The following is a 21813-nucleotide window of genomic DNA, read 5'->3' on the forward strand; positions in this document are numbered from 1 at the left end:
TCCCCCGGCCAATTACATCCACCGCTCGGCCTGCGCACGCGCAGCTGGAGACGGCCGAGTAATAGAGCGGGGCCGCCTAGCGGAGAGCCGAGCTGCGGAGAAGAGCGGAGGGCGCCCAGAGCGGAAGTGGAGGAGCGGCCGGAAGTAGCCTGAATCCCAGTCTGACTGACCGGCTGACAGGCTTTGACAGGAACCGGAGCTGCGAGAAGGAGTTGGTGGCCATGGAGTTGGGCGAGCTGCTTTACAACAAGTCCGAGTACATCGAGACGGTGCGCGTGTCTAGACATCTGCCCTCTCTTTTCCGAGCCTGCGTCCCTTTGAGGCTGGTGTCCCCATCCTGTCCCTGCCCCACCCTGGGTCCCTTTGGCGTTTAGTCCGAGATTACTTAGATCACTTAGTGAATGGCCCAGCTTTGTTATTTATTCCTTGCATGGCCAGTTTAGGCTTTTCTACTTATTCCTGATTTCCTAAAGATAAAATGCCTTCCAGAAAGCCGGACAAATCTCATCCACCTTAGTATCAATAACAACTCCAGGCTTCGGGCCTTTCGGAAGGTTTTTTTTAAACTAACGTGTCGTAATTTATTACTGTGTGCTAAAAGACGGTTAGGTCCTTTATAGTCAATACATGATGTGTGTAAATTGATCGAAGTAGGGTAGGTGCTCATTCCGCGTTGCTATGAATTCTTGCAACTCTGATATCGGTTAAGTCATTATCCTGGGTATAGAACTGAAACTTGAATCCCCGTGTCTGACGTTATTAGGCTCTAGACCTACCACATCCAAATTCTGGATCCCTTCTTGGAATCCGTAGTTTCCAAATCCATCCTTGCTTTGATATCCTGTACTCATTCCATTGAGGACTTTGCCCCGTTTCAAGCCCTTTCCTCTCCAGTAGCAGCTTTCTTGATGGAAACCTGTAGTCCAGAATCCACTCAGTTTGCTTATCCCCATTTTCTGCTCTTTGCTTTCAGGCATCTGGAAACAAAGTTAGTCGCCAGTCCGTATTGTGTGGAAGTCAGAACATCGTTCTAAATGGCAAGGTAAGGGACCAAGCCAGTTCCAGGATGCATATCTTTGCTTTCTTTCCACTAATTATCACATTGGGAGGGCAGATAATACGTTGCCATGTCTCCCATTTATTGCTGTACATTGAAAAATTCTCTTTTTAATTCTCCCAATTTTATTGAATCCAAAAAAGATTCAATAAAAGGAGGCAACAGAAAACCTTTTCCCCTTTATGCCAGGAATGGTATACCATGGCACCCAGAACTGAAATTATTTTAAAGTATTGTGCTGTGCCCTAAACTACTGGACACAAACATAAATAGGCAACAAAATATTTTAGTGTAGAAGCTGTAAAGTATAGTAGTATAATTAACTGTTTAGTAATAATGATTCAGCATCAACTGAAACTCTTAAAATTAATTTGAGAATGGGGGGGGCTCATTCGGTTAAATGTCTGCCTTTGGCTCAAGCCATGATCTCAGGGTCCTGGGATTGAGCCCCAGTCATGCTCCCTGCTCAGCGGGGAGCCTGCTTCTCCCTCTCTGCCTCTCCTCCTGCTTGTGCGCTTTCTCTTTCTGTGTCAAATAAATAAAATCTTAAAAAAGAGAGAGAATTGGAAAAGACACTAAACTATGAAACAGATTTGCAAAATGGAATATGAAAAGCTGAAAATTTGTAGTCTAAATAAATTGAAATAGCAGAGAGATGAGTATAAACTTGGGAATAATATTAGGACATTTCAGAACCAGAGAAAATATCAAGATATATTTGAACTTGACAAACACTGAACCCATAGTTTTTCCTGCCATTTTTCTTTAAAATGTTACATCTCGAACTTCAAAGGGAAAACAGTCTCACTATAATCAAGCAATCATAAATTTTTTCAGTAGAGACACAATTACTATCTCCATTAGCTCATCATGAGATTTAATAGAAAGAAATATAGTTCAGTAATTAGGTATAATTAGTAATTATAGACACACTGTTCCTGCACAAAATTAGAAAATTCAGTTAACCCTAATCTGACTCATTAGCAAATGTGTGGAGGTTTTTGTTTTTTTTTTTTAAGATTTTATTTATTTATTTGACAGAGAGAGACAAAGCAAGAGAAGGAACACAAGCAGGGGGAGTGGGAGAGGGAGAAGCAGGCTTCCCGTGGAGCAGGGAGCCCGATGTGGGACTCGATCCCAGGACCCTGGGATCATGACCTGAGCCGAAGGCAGATGCTTAACGACTGAGCCACCCAGGCGCCCCAGTGTGTGGAGTTTTTAAGAAATCCCTAAGGTGGGCACCTGGGAAGGCTGCTTCTCCCTCTCCCACTCCCCCTGCTTGTATTCCCTCTCTCAGTGTGTCTCTCGCTCTCTGTCAAACAAATAAATAAAACCTTAAAAAAAAGAAAAAGAAATCCCTCAGGTAATTTCAAAACATTTTCTGTGATTTTGTAGGGAACATTTCTTTATTAAATTGTGATAAAATATATGTGACAAAATTTGCCACTTTAACTGTTTTTAAGTGTACGATCCATTGGCATTAATTATATTTACAATTGGGGTGCCTGGGTGGCTCATTTGGTTGAGCATCCTACTCTTGATCTTAGCTCAAGTCTTCATCTCAGGGTCATGAGTTCAAGCCCCGCATTGGGCTCCACGCTGGATGTGGAGCCTACTTAAAAAAAAAAATTCTATTTACAACCATTGTGCAGTCATCACCACTATCTATTTCTAAAACTTTAATCACCCAGACAGAAGCTCTATACTCATTAAGGAATAACTCCCTGTTTCCTCCCCATCTCCCTACCCGTCTCCCCACCGCTGCCCCCCACACCCCGCCTAGTCACTAATAACCTCAATCCACTTCCTGTCTCTGTGAATTTGCCTATTCTAGATATATAATATTTGTCCTTTTTTGCCTGGCTTATTTCACTTAGCATAATGTTTCAAAGTTCATGTATGTTGTAGGATGTAAACTAATACATATATACACGTTTACATCCATGTAAACTATATACGTATATAGTTTAGCTTTACTTGGCTTTCTGTTACTTACTTTTTTTACACTCACTTATAATAACCACAGTAGGAAACACCTATCACACTAAGTACCATTGTTCTCAATTCTGTTTCTAAGATTCACTGTGGTTTGTGCGTTTTCACTACTGTGTACAGTTCCATTTATCCCCTCTCCTACTGGTTATTTTGTTCCCAGTTTTTTGTTTTGTCCCTTTCAGAACTGTAAGACTTCTATTTTCCTAAACCCTTACATGAGGTATTATAGTGCCTGCAGGGATAGGCAAGGATCAAATGAGTAAGGAAGACTGGGTGCCAACAACAGAGAGTGGCGGGGCCTGGTGAATTGAAGAATACTTGTCCTAGCTAAGCTCAAGCTGATTGTTGCCATGTGGGAATATAGACCTATATTTTCTCAAAACAAATTGGAAATCTGGATTTTTTTAATGCAAAATGTCCCGCTATTCAAATAATAGCATTAAATTCAAATGATGAAACAAGGTGCATGAGCCAAACAAAACAGGTTTCTGGGCACAGTTCTTAGACCTCCAGCTTCCCACCTCTGCCTCATCTTTTGTCAAGTTCAGTGAACTCTGCTCTACTACCATATTCTTCCCTGTGAGGTCCTTATGTGCACTCACTTTCATTTTAACATCCTGCTGCCTCTCTTTTGAATCTGACTTCTCATCTTCAGCTCCATTCTTTATGAGATAGGAAACCAGGATTTGAGTCCCTCATGCTAAATCTCTTTGACCTCCTGTGATTATCCATTACTTAATGTTTTTCATGTTTGCTTCTTCAAATGGGAGTGTAATTTAGGCTGCCTGAGGGACTTCTGTGGATTTTCTTTATTTCCAGATTAAGATTGCTATCTTTGTTTAAAACACAGTAAAACAAAAACAACCATTACCAAATACTCAGAACTCTTGGTATTCTGCTTCCTTCCAAAGAAAAGGAAGTCATTTTCTCTGATTGTAGATGGAAGCATAAACAGAAAACAATGATTAAAGTAAATGAAGGATTTCAGATGAAAGAGTACATACTAGAAACAGATATCTCTTTAAACTTGAAGGAGACCCATTTTTAAAAACCAAGACGAACTATAGTCCTTTATAGTCAGCAGCTGATGAGAAATTGTCTTTTTACTGATAGAGGTTTTATAGACCAAACATATGCAGGTGAGATTGGTAAACTCTTTGAAGTATGAGCCCACTTCTTTTTTAGTAATTTCTCAGAGCCTCGTGTTCAGGTTAGTGACATATCTAAATTCACCTGTATATGTCAGGTTAGTGACATATCTAATTTCACCTGTATTCCCCATCTACCTCTTCTGTCCTGGGCCCCAGACCTTCATTTCAACTGCCTGTTGGTCATCCAACAGGTACCTCAAATAGCATTTCACAATTGAATTTGCCATCCAGTCCAGTCCCCAGAATCGCTTACCCCATTCTAAACTCTCATCCTAGATTCCCTTTCTCTCTTTCCCCAATATCAAAACAATGACCAAGTCATATAGATTCTCTTCCCTTTTTTTCCATTTTTAACGTTTTACAGTGGAACATTTATTTTAAAGATTTTATTTATTTGAGAGAGAGAGTGGGCAAGAGAGAGCATGAGGCAGGGAGAGGGCCGGAGGGAGAGGGACAAGCAGACACCCCGCTGAGCAGGGAACCCGACGCAGGGCTTGATCCCACGACCTCGAGATCACGACCTGAGCCGAAGGCAGACGCTTAACCTACTGAGACATCCAGGTGCCCCTCTAGTGGAACATTTTAAAAGTTATCTTTATTGAGACATAATTACATACAATGAATTGTACCCATTTTAAGTGTGCAGTTTGACAAGTTTTGGTGTTTTTTTTTTAAGATTTATTTATTTGAGAGAGAGAGAGCCCAAGCAGGGGGTAGGAGCAGAGGGAGAGGGAGAAGCAGGCTCCCCACTGAGCAGGGAGCTTGATTTGGGGCTCAGTCCCAGGACCTTGGGACCATGATCTGAGCTGAGGCAGATGCTTAACCAACTGAGCCATCCAGGCGCCCCTCAGTTTGACAAGTTTTGACTGATGCTTACACCTCTGCAACCACAATTAAGATATAAAATATTTCTATCACCCTCATTTCCTTGGACCCCTCTGCTGTCAGTCCTCCTACTACCCTTGGCCCCAGATAACCACTGGTGTAAGACCAATAGAGATTACTTTCGCATTTTCTAGAGTTGCCTGTAATGGGAATCATGTACTCTTTGTTGTCAGCCTTCTTGCACTCAGCATAATGTTTTTGAGATTTATCCATGTTGTGTACATTAGTGGATTAACAATTCATTACTTTTTATAGATGGGCAGTATTATTATGCAACTTTTAAGACATGTACCAAAGTAGAGAGAACATATAATGAATCTCCATATACTCATTCACCAGCTTCTGCAGTTAGCAATATTCTGACGTCCTTGTTTCATCTCTGTACCTGCCCCACAAACCCATACCTATTTTGACCAGGGGCAGAGCAGGGAGTTGGGGTATTTTAAAGCAAATTGCAAACACTGTATTATTTCACCCATAAATACTTTAATATATATCACTAAGATTTAAAGATTTTAAAAAATGAGTAGAGTACCCTTATCATGATATATTTTTTAAGAAGCCAGTTATTTCCTACTATCATCTAATCCTCTGTCCATGTTCAATCTTTCTAGTATCTTAACATGTCTTTTTATAGTTGGTTTATTCAAATCAGGATCCAAACAAGGTCAAGTACACATTGCATCTGGTTGATATATCTCTCAGGACTCTTTAAGCCTGTAACAGTTCTTTTCCCCCAGCCTGTTTTTCTCTCCATCCCACTTATATGTTGAAGAAACTGGCTCATTGTTCTGTAGAATTTTCAAATTTTGAATTTGGTCAATTCTATTTCCATGGTTGTTGAATGCAGTCTTTCTGCCCCTCTCCTCCCTCTTAATTAGTAGATCTGGAGGCTTGATCAGATTCCTCTACCTTGTATTTCTCTTTTCTTCATGCACAACTATTGTCATAGAGAAGGCCCATTCTCTCATTTTACCTTGATCCACTGTAGTCATCTAAAGTGTCACTTTCCCTCCAGTCTTACCTGCCCTCTCCCTTCACTCTAGACTGCTTTCAGAATAATATTTCTAAAATGAAGATTCAGTGTGTTCTGCTTAAAAAGTTTGATTCCTTATATCCTCTATATCCTCTAGGGAAAAAGCCTAAGCTTCTGTACTCAGTATACATAATGCCTCATAAGCCCTAGGCCCAGCTTACTTGTCCAGCTGTAACCCCAGCCATATGCAATTTTATTTTTTTTACCCCATTTATTCAAAAGACACTTCCAGAATGCCTACTCTTTACCAAGTATGGGGCATTAATTCCCCCAAACTTCTGAGTTACATAATTCACCCTGAAGCCCATCCAGGCAATCTTTGGGGCAGTTGGATATCATACCCTGCAGTGTAGCACTTCATCTGAGTCCAGAATTTGGGAGAGGAACCAGGAGCTCAGTAGGCCTACCTCCAGGAGCATGAAGTTGGAGGTAGTCAGTAGTGTTGGGAGATTGGACAAAGGTAGGAGCAGCCTGGATTCTCACTGAGCAAGCAGCCAAGGCTTAAGGGCGGGTAGAATCAAGTGAATCTGAGGTGGTGAGTAAACTAGGTCAACTACAGGCATTCTTAGTAAAGGTCTGTTTATTCAACGAGTCTTATTTATGGGATATTAAGGGCAGAGCTCATGATATGCTGGGAACATCTTCAACTGAGTCAGTGTTGTTTTTTTTTTTTAAGATTTTATTTATTTATTTGAGAAAGAGAGAGAGAAAAAGAGAGCACAAGCAAGGTGAAGAGCAGAGGGAGAAGCAGACTCCCCGCTGAGCAGGGAACCCAATGCAGGACGCGATCCCAGAACTCGATCCTGGGACTCTGCGATCATGACCCGAAATGAAGGCAGACGCTTAACAACTGAGCCACCCAGGCGCCCCTAACTGAGTCAGTGTTAGGAGGGCAGTTCTCTTTACCTTAAAGTTATCTCTTTTGACAGAACATGTGACTCAGTAGATCATAGCATAACTTCAATCAGTGTCTACTTACCTAGTCTTTTTTGTTGTGTTTTAGGCTATGTTGGTAGCTTTTTAAAATGTGCTTTATTTTGTAGACCATTGTGATGAATGACTGTATTATCCGAGGGGATCTAGCAAATGTAAGAGTTGGACGTCATTGTGTTGTGAAAAGTCGGAGTGTCATAAGGCCACCGTTCAAGAAATTCAGCAAAGGGTATGTAATTTACTTACCTTGTTTCAGTATTGTGCGGGATGCTGCTATGGGTGGTGTATTCCGGGTATTGAGTTGTGGTATAAGGAGCAGGTCTGTGCTATTGTTTGGGTCACTGAGGAGGAATTCACTGTAATGAACGCAACTCTGGTGGTGGTTATCTTAGTCTAGTTGTTGGTTGGTTGCCAGAAACAGAATCCACTTAAATTGGCAAAGGCAGAAGGGGTTCTGATGAAGAGATGCAGGCATATTTAACGGAATATAAGGGTAGGAAAAGGGGCCAGGCTTCATAGGGACTAGAACCTGTAATTGGACAGCTAGCCAGAATCAAGACAACTATGCTGACTATTGCTCTGTCACCGAGATTATGTTGTTTCTTGTCGTTCTTTGTCCCTGCATTTCTGCCTCCCTCTCCTCTCTTTCACGTTGGCTTCATCTTCCCCCTTTTCTCATGGAGCCAACCATGCTGCATCAGCCCCTTATTTATATCAGTTCTTTATTCAGGCTTCAAAAGATAGTAGCCAAAGATTTTAGGTCTTATTTCCAGAATCTTGGCAGAGGGAATCTGATTGGCTCAACTGGAGTTAAGTGCCCACCTCTGGTCTAAACAGTTTTGACTCAGAGGGCAGGGGCAAGTCAAGCCCACTGTTTTCTCAGTGGGAGTAAGGATTATCCAGGGAAGGGCATGGACAGGGCAGGAAAACTGTCCACCATGCCTGATGTGCTGGTATTTTTGTTGTTGTTGTTGTTGTTGTTCTTTTGCCTCTCTCCCTCTTTTCCCTCCTGGCTCCTACCTATGGCACCATCTGCAATACATTGAGTAATTCAACAAGCATTGATTGAGTGCTTTCTTTATGTCAGTCACTTCATTATAAGGTGGGTACGTAAAGATGGATGAAATAGCGTTCCTGCCTCAAAGTTCTCAAAAACCTAGTAGTAGAAACACATACAGAGATGGCTACTATAGAATGTGATACTATAATGTGATAGCCACTGTGTATTGTGACACTCCTATCATAGGGCTGAACTTGGTTAGGGAGGAACAATAAAGAGAGCAACCAACTCAGACTGTAATACCTGGGAGTAAAGCACACAGGAATCATCCTGCATGTCTCAGAATGAAGTCAGACTCCAGGCTTTCCATCACAGACAGGAATGGGAGCAGGGAATCACTGCAAATCATTCACGTGAAAACATTTGCTCATTAGCTCAGAAGGCTTTTGGGGGGAAACAAGAAATCCTTGTGGTGGGCTTTCATGGTTCTACACTGTGACAGGTACTCTGCCAGAGTCATTGGCTCCCCCTTCTGATAGAGGCGTTACTGTGCTGGCTATGGTCTCGGAAGAGCTCTGAGAATAAATAGGGGGTTTATTGGTGAACAGTAGGATGTGTAAATAGGAATAGTCCACATGAGAAATACAGGAATACAAAAGTGTAAATAGCAACACATGAACAGCAAGTGACCATGGATTCCTCTGTCCCCCACCCCATGTATCCTCAATATAAGAACCAGATAATAATATCAAGTTTGGAATTTTTAATTTAAAATTCAGGTGCTGACAGTGCTGCTGTAGACTGATAAGATCAAGGAATTCATTGTCACACAAGGGTCCCAGATCAAAAATATGAATAGATTAAGGAAGATTTAAATAAACTATAGCTCCAGGGAGGACAGATATCATCTCTGACAAAATAGAGCACAGGACTAGATAGAGCCAGTGAGCATCCAGCTACTTTATTTTAGTTCTAGTCCAAATATTTTCCATCCCAAGGTACTGAAGTTACTGTAGATGTGATCATAGAACCATAGTCAGTAACATTTGAGGAATCATGGAGAATGGCAATGATGTCAGAAGTCTGGAGAAAGCCTACTGACTCCTCCTCCTTCAATTCTTAGCTTAAATGTCACTTTTTTTTTCAAGATTTTATTTATTCATTTGAGAGAGCGAGAGGACAGACGAGCATGGGGATGGGCAGAGGGAGAAGGAGAGAGGAAGCAGACTCCCCACTGAGTGCAGAGCCCAACACAAGGCTCGATCCCAGGACCCTGAGATCATGATCTGAGCTGAAGTCAGATGCTTAACCAACTGAGCCACCCAGGTGCCCCTTAAATGTCACTTTCAATTAAGCTTTTACCAAACTTCCAATCTAGGTGAAGTCTTCACTTATAACTTGGTATTTTTTACTTTGTAGTACTTATCATATTTGTAATTAATTACTTATATAAGCATTTGTTTAATCTCTCTTTTCTTGATTGCTAGCTCCTCATGGGCCAGATAGTGTCCTTTTTGCTTGCCATTCTATCTCCAATTTCTAGCATAGAGTCTGGCATACAGTAGGTACTCAGTAAAATCAGTAAAATCAAAAATATACAAATTTTTGGAATGTTGAATGGTAGAAAATATATCCCAGGAACTGATGTCAGTCTCCTACAACATTGTAGGGCAGATTACCAAAAATGTGACCTATGAGCATTTCCAAGGAGGCAGGAATGAGCAAAACACGCATTCATTTGGTGCCAGCCCTTTTAGCTTGGAAGGTCTCGCTGCTTCTGTCTTCCTGTTTCCTTGCACACTGCTTGGTCCAATATTTCTGATTTTGAGCTAGTAATCCCATTCATCTTCAACATTACAGAATTCTCCTAGCCTGAGGATTCCTTCCTTTTAGGAACAATCTTATTAAGATGAGATGATGAAGTTGAGAGTATGATCAGCAGTTCTATAAACCTTGACCAAAAGCAAATCACCTTGACATTTTCTTTTGTTCGTCTTCTTTTCCTTCTCCAGCGTTGCATTCTTTCCTTTACATATCGGGGACCATGTCTTTATTGAGGAAGATTGTGTGGTCAACGCAGCTCAGATTGGCTCTTATGTTCACGTTGGCAAGAACTGTGTGATTGTGAGTATGGTGTCTTGGCTGGCTAAATGGCCTTACTGCCCCTCCATCTCCCGTCCCTCACATCAGTGGGCCTCTGCTTCTGTGGCCAAGGAGGGTAGAAGTAGTTTCTGGTCTACTCGAATTATTATTGGATTTGGAGTTTTCTAGGCATCCGTAATCACGGCTAAACTTTATCTAACCTCTTCTATAAGATGTTAAACTCTTGCCTTTGATTTTTCCATTTGACCCTCATAACCATCCAAGGTGGTAGTTAACTGTTATTATCCCTATTTGCAGACAACAAGCCTGAAGACCTTAGAAATTAGGGGATTTGACAGAGCTATGAAGTGGTAGAGCTGGGATTTGAACCCAGGCTTAATGAATAGCCATGCCTGCTCTATGGCCTACCTGTTGCTTTACCTCCAGGATCGTACAGTCTAGTGGGGACAAGGGATATGACATTAGGGGAACTCCAAGTAGTTCAGGGTGATGGGCATGTGGGGTACAAGTGGGCCCTTGCTCAGTGGACATGTGGGATCCTGGTCCACAGGAGCCTTGGCATCTACTTGTTTCATCTGGCCAAGGCTTTACGAAGTTGGATTTCTCAGTATTCTTAGATGAAGAGCTTGATTTCAGTTGGGATTTATGAGAACATCCTGGGTGAGAATGCTAATGACCAGAGTTGAACTGCCTTAAGAGTTAGGGAAAATGTTTCCTATATTTTTTTTTTAAGATTTTATTTATTTATTTGACAGAGAGAGACACACAGCTAGAGAGGGAACACAAGCAGGGGCGAGTGGGAGAGGCAGAAGCAGGCTTCCCGCTGAGCAGGGAGCCTGGTGTGGGACTCGATCCCAGGACCCTGGCATCATGACCTGAGCCGAAGGCAGACGCTTAACGACTGAGCCACCCAGGCACCCCAGTTTCCTATATTTTAAATTTGTACCCAAATCCTAGCTTCTAGGAAAAGCCAAGGACTTTTCATGTTATTCCCAATAATACAGAGGCAGCTCTCTCTTCTGGATAATACTCAAGTATAAAATACTTGTAGAAACCCTGTGGTCACATTCTGCAAGCCACGAGAGCACAGCAAAGATGGACCGTGCAGTGGAGAACCACACTGCTGTGGAAAACATCAATCCGGCCTGTCACTCAGAATTAAGGGAAGTGGTTGTTTTGCCAAATATTCTCCTCCAAAGGAGTCCCTTCATATATATTAGAGACAGAGGGTCTTTCATTTGGCATGATATTGAAGAAAGGGGGAAAATTGTGAAATCCATCCTGTCCCCTCATTCTGTGTGACAGAAGTTGGCTTTCTAAGCCACAGCTGGATTTTTCTTTTTCTTCCGCAAAGTGATGACATGCTCATAGTAGCCTAGTGTGTTAGCCCCGTCCTTTATCCCTGGAGCTAAATGTCTGAAACATTAAAATCCAAATACTCTTCCCAGTGCGTAGGGAGTTCTAGTCTTCTTGTCTTGCTCTGCTTTTTTGTGCCCCTTTCTGATACATCAGTTCAGACATAAGTACCTATTTGCTGAGCCTTTTACAAATTCTCAAGTAATCTCAGGAGAAAGATTATTTTACAACTCTAGAATCTTGGAGCTAGCAGGGACTCTTTTTAGAGTCCAGCTGTCCCCATGACCCACAGATCCTTCCGATAGCATCCATTTGGTGGTCTAACTCCTTTCGGATGTGTGAGGGTATAGTTGCCAGTCAGAGTTGCCCAGATGCCTGCAGGAAAAGCCTCACAGACAATCTTCATAGTCTCTGTTACCGTGCTGTGAGCTTTACATTTATTGTCTCTAATCCTCACAGCGGCCCTGTGGTTTGGTTTTATGTCCTGTTTCCCAGACGAGGAACCCAAGGCTCAGAGATGCTGAATAACTTGTATCTGGAAATACAGGTAGCTGTAATACTGGCAACATGGAGTTCTTGACTCCTCCTGGGAAAGTCCTCTAGGAAAGAATAAAGAAGTGGTTTCAGCTTTTCACCTCCTCATCTATTGCCAATGCACTCATGCCTAAGAAGTACCCGTGTTTTGACTTTTACTGCTGTTTAATTGATCAGTTTGCCCAGAATGCTCTGGAAGCTGATTAAGCATCATTTACCTGAGTGGGCAGAATGGCTAATGAGTGGACACAGCAGGTGCCTCCAGGCTGTGTGGTGGCCGGTGGTACACAGCGGAAGTTTTATTCTCACTGCTCTTCTTTTCCAGGGCCCTTTGTCTGCAGATCCCTCTGTGTGAATGTGTCATGCCTCATGCAGCACATTCTGCTTCTTTCCCCAGTGCCCTATGCGCTTAATCAGAATTATTAGGAGCATAGGTGTCATAGGACGTCTTTGGGTTAATTTGGGAGTCACCCGGGGAGCTGGCCAGCTGCTGTATTTTGGGAATTGCCACTAGCAGGTAATTCATGGGAGAGAACTTTCCAAGAATGAATGGAGAGCTGCGGTTATAACTTGTTTCTGAGCTACAGATAGTGCCAAGTGTTGCCAAGGCTGTTATCCACCTCGCCAGAGACAGCTTAGTAGTCACTTAAAAAATTCAGACCTTCAAGGTATAAGCTTTCTAAAAAATTCATTTAGCAATCTACCTGGAAATTCCTGGAAATACTTATGATTTGGGCATTTATTAATAATTGGGAAATTTTTAATACAACCAAATCAAAGTATCTTTCATATTCTTCGGTAAAATCTGAGATCTAGACAGGTTAGCATTGTCCTGATGTTGTTAGGGATTCCACATTGTCAGTCAAGTATGTTTTATCAGATCCTCTGACCAGGACACAAGTGAACTCACAGGCCCTGGTGATGTAAGTGCAGTCGGTAAAGACCAAAACTTTCACTTACTCAGCAGGTAGTCTGAGGCACAACTTTAATCTGTATGTAGAAGAAGCCTTCCCTTTCCTTTAACCCAGGAAACAGATGGATCTACCAGACCTTATTTCTTGCCCTCAAAATGCTGTGGGTGATGCAGAATTCAAAAGTGGCAACAGTGGATAAAGTCAAGCATAAGGCTTGGCCTAAACTTTCAAAACGAACATATTGGCTAATATGAACCAAGAGTACAAAAGTAGACCCTAATTCTATGCACAGGTGGCTCCAGGGGTTCAATTGATGTCATGAGAATTAATCTCTTTCTCTTTCCCGCTTTCCTTTGGGAGGCTGTCAGGCAGATTCTTCCCTCTTGGAAACAAGACAGTTGGTCTAAATGTCTGTCCTGTCCTCTAGAAACCCCACTGGAAAGAGCTTCCTTTCCCAGTAGTCCCAGCAGAAGCCTTGATGTTGTGATTCATCAGACTGATTTGGCTCATTCCATAAAACAGTCCTTGTGGCCAGGCTTGGGGTTTGGGGTTAGGATAGGGGACTGTCATGGGCAGAGGGGTATTACCAAGGACAATACAGGTTCTGTTACCAGAAGAAAGGGGATCAAATGTTGGACAAGCAAAAAAGTAAATGTCCACTAAATTTAAGAAAAAAGACAGAAAATTCTACAACTCTTGGGAGACTGAATTTCAGTCTGTAATACCTAAGATAACCTGAACTGTCCCTAGCATACAATTCCTTCCCCAAGTTCATGTACACACACTCGCACACACACACACACACACTCGTACCCCTACCTCCTCCTGCTTGTCACCTGAAGTAGGGAATTGTGGCCAAACCTCTTGTCATTGGCCCTGTCTATTGTATGATATCATGAATGGAGAATATATAAAATAGCATTCCATGCAGCAGACAGGCAACTTTTACTCGAGCAATTCCTGCTGTATTTCCTAGTGACAAGATTTTAATTTCAGGGGCGCCGATGTGTGTTGAAAGATTGCTGCAAAATTCTTGACAACACAGTATTACCCCCAGAAACTGTGGTGCCACCATTCACCGTCTTCTCAGGCTGCCCAGGTAAGCTTGGTGTTGATTATGAAAGCTCAATCTCATTTTCCTTCACAAAAGTAATGCATGCAGTTTTTGTCTCTGACAATGTATTGATCTAGCTAATTTAAAAATTCTCCTGCTACAGATTACCTAGAAATGCTATCTAAAAATGTAACCAGTATCTTTTTAAATGCACAATTGAGTTCACAAGGAAATTTCAAGAGTCAGAAACAAAGAGGAGACTAAACCCACACTATAAGCATGGTTAGGTTTATGCATCTTCATAGTAAGTAGAGTGGTTTAGGGTTTGATACTTCTGTGGGGATGAGAGAGAAAGCCTTATATGGCAGAGAGATCCTCTTGAAGGGTGGTCTCTCAATAAAAGTTGATCTAGAGTCAACCTGCCACCAGCACAGGGAAAGTACAAAGAAGCAAGACTCTCTTGGTCTGGGCTCTAGGTGGAAAAAGAAAAAGTCTCTCCAGAGAATTCTAACAATGCCTTCATGTTGGTTGGGATTTTGAACTTATACTTCCCACACTGCCCAGGAATGCCCAAACTGAAAAGTTGGCATAAAACATGGTCTAAGGCCAACGATAGCTCTAGAACACCTAAGGGAAGCAAATATATCCCCTCTTGACCTTGGCTAATGGAATGCCCTTAGGTAAAGCCCTCGTGAGCTCAGAGTTCCCAGTGGCCAAACATGTGAGCAAACAAAAGTGATACATGCTCCTCCTAGAAAACTTGGAAAACACAGAAAAACAGAAGGAAGAAGAAAACCTCATGTCTCCCACCCCTCCCCAAGGCAGTCTCTTTTCTTCTCTATATGATTTTATGTGGTTGAACTCATGCAACATGGACAGAGGCACACCAGAGATTCACAGATGGAAGATGCTATTTATGGCGAGAGATTTGGCAATATATGAGACGTACCCCTGGATGGTTTAGTTACTTTTCCAATTAAAAAACTCATCACTCAGATCATTGACTGTGGATTTCAAAGATGTAGAAAATCATCCATTCAGATTCTTTGGGGAGGAAATGGGCTGTTCTGCTGTTTCAGAAGAGCTGAAACAGCTTTTGCTCTTGCAAAGGAGGAAGAACCTTGCTGAGTGAGATTCTCCCTATATTAGGTTCCCACTGTGAGAAAGTATCATCATTCTTAGCAAGTGCAGATCCGAACAGCCCCAGCAGTCGTTTTAGGTTGATTGTCAGACAGGTATCTGATCTGCAGTGAGCAGTATATTGCCAGAGAAATATCTTAACCTCTTTTAACTTATTCAGGGTCCTTAGAACCAACTGTGGTCTTTGGGCATCGATGGCCAAGGCAGGGAGGCACTACTTGGTATTTGAAATCCAAATAAGCGCTGTGTTTGGAGGTTCTGATGGAGGATTCAAGCTGCCTGAGACCTTAGAGATAATTGTGTAGATGGGGAAACAGGCCTAGAGAGATTGGGTCGTCCACAGGGTCAGAGCTGGTTCGTGGGAAAGCCTTGACTAGCTCTTAAGACCCCTTATTTAGAGTCCAGTACTTTCTGCACTGTGACAAGATACTTCCCATGTTTGTTTTTAGTAGTTTCACAAACAAATGCTAACCATCTAGATAATGCTGTTGGTAATCTTCATCCTTAGTAAAGAGGCCTAAGGTTGTAGGACAACTGGCACATTTTTGGAGGGCTCCTCTGCATGTCACTGAGTAGTGGAACAAATGAAAGGCAAACCATCCAGAAAGAACCTGGGTAAGGAACCAAAAAGCTAAAACTGCCTGTAGGAGTCAGACAGACGTGATTGAAGTGACAGCCTATCATGGCTGGCCAAGAGTACAGACCTAACATTCTAAGAACTTCTGATAGTTCATGAGGAGCTAAAAATCTGAATATCTACGTGGGATCTCTGAATTTTTGAGTGTTGGTTGCTAACTTTTTAAAAAGATTAAATACTGTGCAGACCAAACATATGTTTGCAAATCTAACATAGGCTGCTCATTTGTAAAAGATGCCTGTGAGAATTTTATATTTTTTAGACCTTTTTTTTCTATCCTACCTGTTATTTTCTCTCTGTATATGTGCAAGTGTGTTTGTTTTGTATGTATATTAATGCACAGGTGTGTGTACCATATGTGTGTATATATGTACTTGTGTGTATTACACAGATATATAAAACTGTTTAGACCTGTATAAATAGATTCACACTTTCTATTCTGTTTGGAAATTTGCTTTCTTAACAGTGTATCTGGGGCATCTTTTCTTGTCAGTATGAAGAGATTCCCCTCACTCCTTTTCATGGTTGCATGGTTTTCATTACATAAATGTACCACAGTATAACTGACCCATTCCCTGGTATAATGGACCATTAGACGTTGTACCTGGTTTTTCACTATTAGAAACTTTGCTGCATTAATATTCTTGTACATATATTGATCAGTTGAGCAAGGATATTTGTAGGATAAATTCTTAGAAGTTGGATTGTCAGGTCACAGAATATGAACTTTTAAAAGTTTTGCTAGATTTTCCAAAATTGCTCTTCCAAACGGTTATATGAATGTACACTTCTGCCCATAGTGTATGAGAGTGCCTCTTTCCCAGAAATCCTTAAATACAATTTTTTGTCTTTTGATAGGATATTTCTGTTCTACTCCCATCCATGATTTGTCTGTATGTAGCAGGTTTGGGGATTGGATTCAGTTTCATTGTATGAACAACAGAACAGTTTCTTACCTCAAAGGGTGCTCACCTGGGCTTGCCCAGCAGGTGTCATACCAGAATCCAGGGGATGGACTAATCCTTGTCTGGAACAACGTCCCATGTAGTCGGAGATGCCTTAACTCTTCAGATCATGCAGTAATGTATATTTATCCATTCGGGGAATTGTGTTATTTGTCTCCCCCCACACACAAAAATATCATCTTGAAGATACAGTCAGTAGAAATATTCTAGCATTGAAGCTGGAAGACCTAGAATTTAGATGCTCATGAGTAAAGAAAAGGGCCCTGTAGTGGTTTAAATCGAAATCAGAGCTGCTGGCCTCCCCCAGCTCCAGTTGGTTGACCAGGTCTTTCTTTCCCCAGGGCTGTTTTCAGGGGAGCTCCCAGAATGTACCCAGGAGCTGATGATTGACGTCACCAAGAGCTACTACCAGAAGTTTTTGCCCTTGACACAGGTCTAATGTCTCTGCCTCGTGTCTCAAATTTGCTTGAGCTCTAAGATGAACTTGGGGACAAAGTGAGCCAGCCAGCATCTACAAAGAGCTCTTGTGTCTTTGATACCTTCCACCCTCTTTTTTTGTTTGTCTGGTTTTAATTCTTTAGAATTTCTCAATCCTTCCAGGTTCTAAGCTCTTAAGACTTTAATAACAGAATGTCTGGAGGAGTTGTGTCCAAATGCTGTGCTTAAACCTTATCTATTAACGGCCTCTTCATACCATTATCTGTGGAACACAGAATCATCTGTTCCCAACACGCCCACCCCTTGGTCCTGTGGATGACGGGATCCTGGCCCACAGAGCAGAGCACTGTCCCAGCGTGGAGGTTATGAAGCTGGTCTACTGCTCATGGCCATTAGCTGCCCACAATGAACACCGCTCACATGGGTTGCTCCCAGCTTTCCTGAGCTAACACATTTGGCCAGTTGCCACAATTGTTCATGGTCTTGGGGGAGAAAGTGTTGGTGACTTTTCAGAGCCCAGATTCCTGTTGGCTACTAAAACTTGAAAGGAGGGGTGGTTAGCATTTCTCTTCTTCCCGAAATGACTTTAAGTGTTATTTTAACCCAGGGTGATTAATAAAAGACTTTCTAGCATTCTATTCTAGGGCCTTTGGCTTTCACTAGAAGGGGGGCCCCCAGCACCCAGATTTTATTTTTGCAAAGACCCAGGTATGAGTCTGCCATGTGGATGGACTAGTCTGGCAGTCACTCCTTGCCTCACAGTATTTGCAGGCAACAGCATATGCCTTATTTCCTTGAAGACATAGCATTTGTGACACTTGTCCTCTTGGCCTAGAGCCATTCATCCGCTCTGTATTTGCCATAAACCTCACAGTTCAGACCAAAATATCTCTACCTGGACCCAATCACATATATACATGGGGGCCTCTTAAATCATTCTGTGGGCACAGAGCCCCAAGGAGTAAATGAAGTTACCAGTGCTGTTTTTAACCATCTCCTGGGTAATAACACAACCCTGCCTGGTTCTGCTCCGACCTCTTGGTCTAAAAGATTTAGAAGGGAGGGTCTGAGAACCTTGGCTTTGCTTAATGCTCTGATTCTGCTGTGAACAGGGTAAGATGGTTCAGCCCTGAAGGTTAGGATCTAGCAGGAGCTGGACGGACTTAATATGTGGTTGTGGGGTTTGTTAAAATGGCTATATGTGATGATTTCCTCTAGGTCAATGTAAAACTGTTTTCCAGTTCTTCTTCTTTTTTTTTTTTAATGCATTAAAAGATTGACACGTGAAACAAATCACTTGAAGGTGATCCCTCTCCCCCTCTGTGATGGCTGCCTCACTTCCTCGGCCACTTCCCTGCACGCCTGGTGCCCTGCTACAGACTTTGCATTCACTAGTCTGCTTATGGCTCACACCAACCCAGTAAGGGGGATATTATTCCTATTTTACAGATGAGAAAAAACTCAAAGATCTTAGATAACTTGGTCCAGTCCCTACAGTGACAAAGTGGCTGACCCAGGAGTCACACCCATGTCTGTCTGGCAGCACAGCCGTGCAATTCAGCTCTGCCCTGGTCAGATGAGGCTAGGCTTACCCTTAGAGCACATCTGCTATGTGCCCTGTCTGATACCAGTAGTCTGTGATGGTTGCAGGGGTTTTGTTTTGTTTTGTTTTTTGGGGTTTTTTTTTCTTTTTGGTCCTTTCCTGGCATCTCCCCCAGCTCCCTTCTTTTGTGCCACCATGAAGGCAAATCTTGGAATTGACAGAGCTTTGATGTTGTCTAAGCTAATCTCCATTAGCTAGTGAGATCTTCCAGGGCACGTCTAACAGATTGCCATCCAGCCTGTGTTTGAATACCTCTAAAAGGAAGCTAGCTGACTGCCATGCAACTGACTGTCCATTTTCTTTTAAAATTTATCCTTTCCAGCTTAATTGAGATGTAATTGACATATCATTTTTTTGACTGCCCATTTTGTTGTGAACAGTGAAAATTAAGAGAAAGTGGGATTGTTTAAAGCCTCTTAAACATGATTTTAAAAGCCTTAAGTAACTCAAGTACATGATTGCAAAAATCCAATCCAGTTAGTAAAGAGGAGACATACAGTGAAGTAGAAATTCCCGATCCCAGAATCCCAGTTCCATGTTCTATTTCCCAGAGGCAGCTACTCTTAACAGTTTTGGGTCTATCCTACCAGAGACAGTCTGCATGCACAAGCAGATAGATATGTATACCTTAGCCTCTGTATGCATACAATTGTGAGCACAGGGTAGATGTGCTCTTCTCATCTTGCTGCTTTTTTTTTAATTTTTTTTTTTAAGATTTTATTTATTTATTTGAGAGAGAGAATGAGAGACAGAGAGCACGAGAGGGAAGAGGGTCAGAGGGAGAAGCAGACTCCCCGCCGAGCAGGGAGCCCGATGCGGGACTCGATCCTGGGACTCCAGGATCATGACCTGAGCCGAAGGCAGTCGCTTAACCAACTGAGCCACCCAGGCGCCCTCATCTTGCTGCTTTTACTTAACAATATGCCTTAGAGATTGTTCCATATTTGGCACATAGAGGTGACAAAAATAGCAATCGCTGATACTTATAAGGTGTTTACCATGTACCTGGTACTCTTCTGAGTTCTGTACATTTATTAACTTTTTAATACAACCACCATGAGGTAGGTACAGTTACTCTCCTCAAGAAACAGGACGTTAAGTAAAGTGCCCAAATTTATACACCTAATATGACAGTGAGTCAAAGCATTCTGGTTCTAGAGCTCATACTTTTAAAGATTTTATTTTATTTTATTTTATTTTATTTTATTTTATTTTATTTTATTTGAGAGAAAGAGAGCACGAGAGGGGGGAGGGGCAGAGGGAGAGGAAGAAGCAGACTCCCCACTGAGCAGGGAGCCTGACTGGAGGCTTGATCCCAATCCCAGGACCCCAGGATCATGACCTGACCCGAGGGCAGATGCTTAACTGACTGAGCCACCTGGGCACCCCTACAGCCCATACTTTTAATCACCATGCTGGAATTCCTCCCTGCTATAATACCTTTCATTGCCACAAATTGTATCACTGGCCAACCCTCACTGTACAGAAAACTGAGAAAGTATTTTGCTTTTTCAGGCAGGCAAGGGAAAGGGAGTTGGGAGCGGTTATTGGATGAATCATCCAACAGTGTCTGCCACAGACAGGAAGCCCAGTGTCCCCTCTGAGAAGACTATCTCCTTGCAATGAGCCCTGTTGTCTTATAGCTGCAGTTGTGGTTTAAGAAGCTAAACGGGAGCAGGTTTCATGGGAGAATTGTCTTGCTTGCACTCAAGAAATAGTGTCTTAAAATTCCGTACCATATGGTTGGCACTCTATAGAGGAATCTGCAAGCTGGTAGACAAAAATTCAGTCAGACTGCTTTGTTGCAAGTGACAGAAATCCAGCTTGAGCCAGCTTAAGTAAGAAAGAGGTTTTATTGGCTTACACAACAAATCATGGAAAAGACTAGCTTGAGAGGCAAGGTAATATTGCCTTGGGCAAGTTACTTAATCTCTCTGCCCTGTATCCTAGGCTGTACAACGGGAACAACAATAGTGCCCCCACAGAATTGGTTCGGAGTAAATGAGCTACTATAGGTAAACATTAAAGATAGCTCCTACCACTCTGTAAGTAATAATGTTATCATTGCAGGGACAACTATATCCAGAGCTCTTTGTTTTCGATATCTTTTTTTAAGATTTTATTTATTTATTTATTTATTACTATTTTTAAAGATTTTATTTATTTATTTGTCCGGGAGAGAGAGCACAAACAGGGGGAGTGGCAGGCAGAGGAGAGGGAGAAGCAAGCTCCTCGCTGAGTGAGGAGCCCGATGTGGGGCTCGATCCCAGGACCCTGGGATCATGACCTGAGCCGAAGGCAGATGCTTAACGACTGAGCCACCCAGGCACCTCTGTTTTCTATATCTTTTTCACCTGCACATTAATAGAGGTACGGACTAGACTGCTGTAACAAGAGACCATGGAAATACTGTGGCTCCAACAAGTTAGAAAGTTATCTCTCGGGGCGCCTGGGTGGCTCAGTTGGTTAAGCGCCTGCCTTCGGCTCAGGTCATGATCCTGGAGCCCCGGGATCGAGTCCCGCGTCGGGCTCCCTGCTCGGCAGGGAGTCTGCTTCTCCCTCTGACCCTCCCCACTCTCATGTGCTCTCTCTCTCTCTCTCATTCTCTCTCAAATAAATAAAATCTTTAAAAAAAAAGAAAAAAAGAAAAGAAAGTTCTCTCTCTCTCACCTAACAGTGCAGGAATAGGCAGGTTGTTCATGGCAAGTAGGTGGCTGGGCTCCATGAAGTCATCAAACACCCAAGCTCCTCCTATCTTGTCACATGGCCACGCTTAGCCACAAGGGAGGCTGTAAATTTAGTCACTGGCTGGGTAGCCAAAACTCTGAGGAAGGAGATTTCTAACAGTAAAAGGGAGAGGGGGAGATTGGACATAGGGAGACAATAAGCATGCTCTCCCAGGCCTGTGTGTTGGCTTCCTTTTCTCCTCCTGCAAGGGGGCTTTCTCCATGCATTGGGGCACGTGGCAGCTGACAGCTCCAAACTTGTACCCTCCGAGCTTGGTGCCCCTGA

At 42.5% G+C, this 21813-nt stretch overlaps 1 protein-coding gene across 2 annotated transcripts in view; it reads left to right on the forward strand.

Annotated features, from left to right (window-relative positions):
* The first annotated feature begins 17 nt into the window (after positions 1 to 17).
* The window catches only part of DCTN5 (dynactin subunit 5), a 29762-nt gene continuing 7966 nt past the window's right edge, over positions 18 to 21813 (forward strand). Inside the window, exons 1-6 of one of the 2 annotated variants that reach the window (XM_045875167.3) lie at positions 18 to 269; positions 974 to 1042; positions 7168 to 7286; positions 10070 to 10181; positions 13961 to 14063; positions 17102 to 18491. In XM_045875167.3, coding sequence (XP_045731123.1) covers positions 222 to 269; positions 974 to 1042; positions 7168 to 7286; positions 10070 to 10181; positions 13961 to 14063; positions 17102 to 17199 — 549 coding nt within the window. In that variant the 5' untranslated portion in view covers positions 18 to 221 and the 3' untranslated portion in view covers positions 17200 to 18491. Of the gene's footprint in view, positions 270 to 973; positions 1043 to 7167; positions 7287 to 10069; positions 10182 to 13960; positions 14064 to 17101; positions 18492 to 21813 lie in introns of those variants that run through there. The other variant, XM_064592814.1, reaches the window with a different exon arrangement.

The sequence above is a fragment of the Mirounga angustirostris genome, unplaced genomic scaffold (genome assembly GCF_029215605.1).
Source record: "Mirounga angustirostris isolate CCGP_5_RB_7025 unplaced genomic scaffold, mMirAng1.0.hap1 SCAF_5, whole genome shotgun sequence".
In the NCBI taxonomy this organism is placed as follows: domain Eukaryota; kingdom Metazoa; phylum Chordata; class Mammalia; order Carnivora; family Phocidae; genus Mirounga; species Mirounga angustirostris.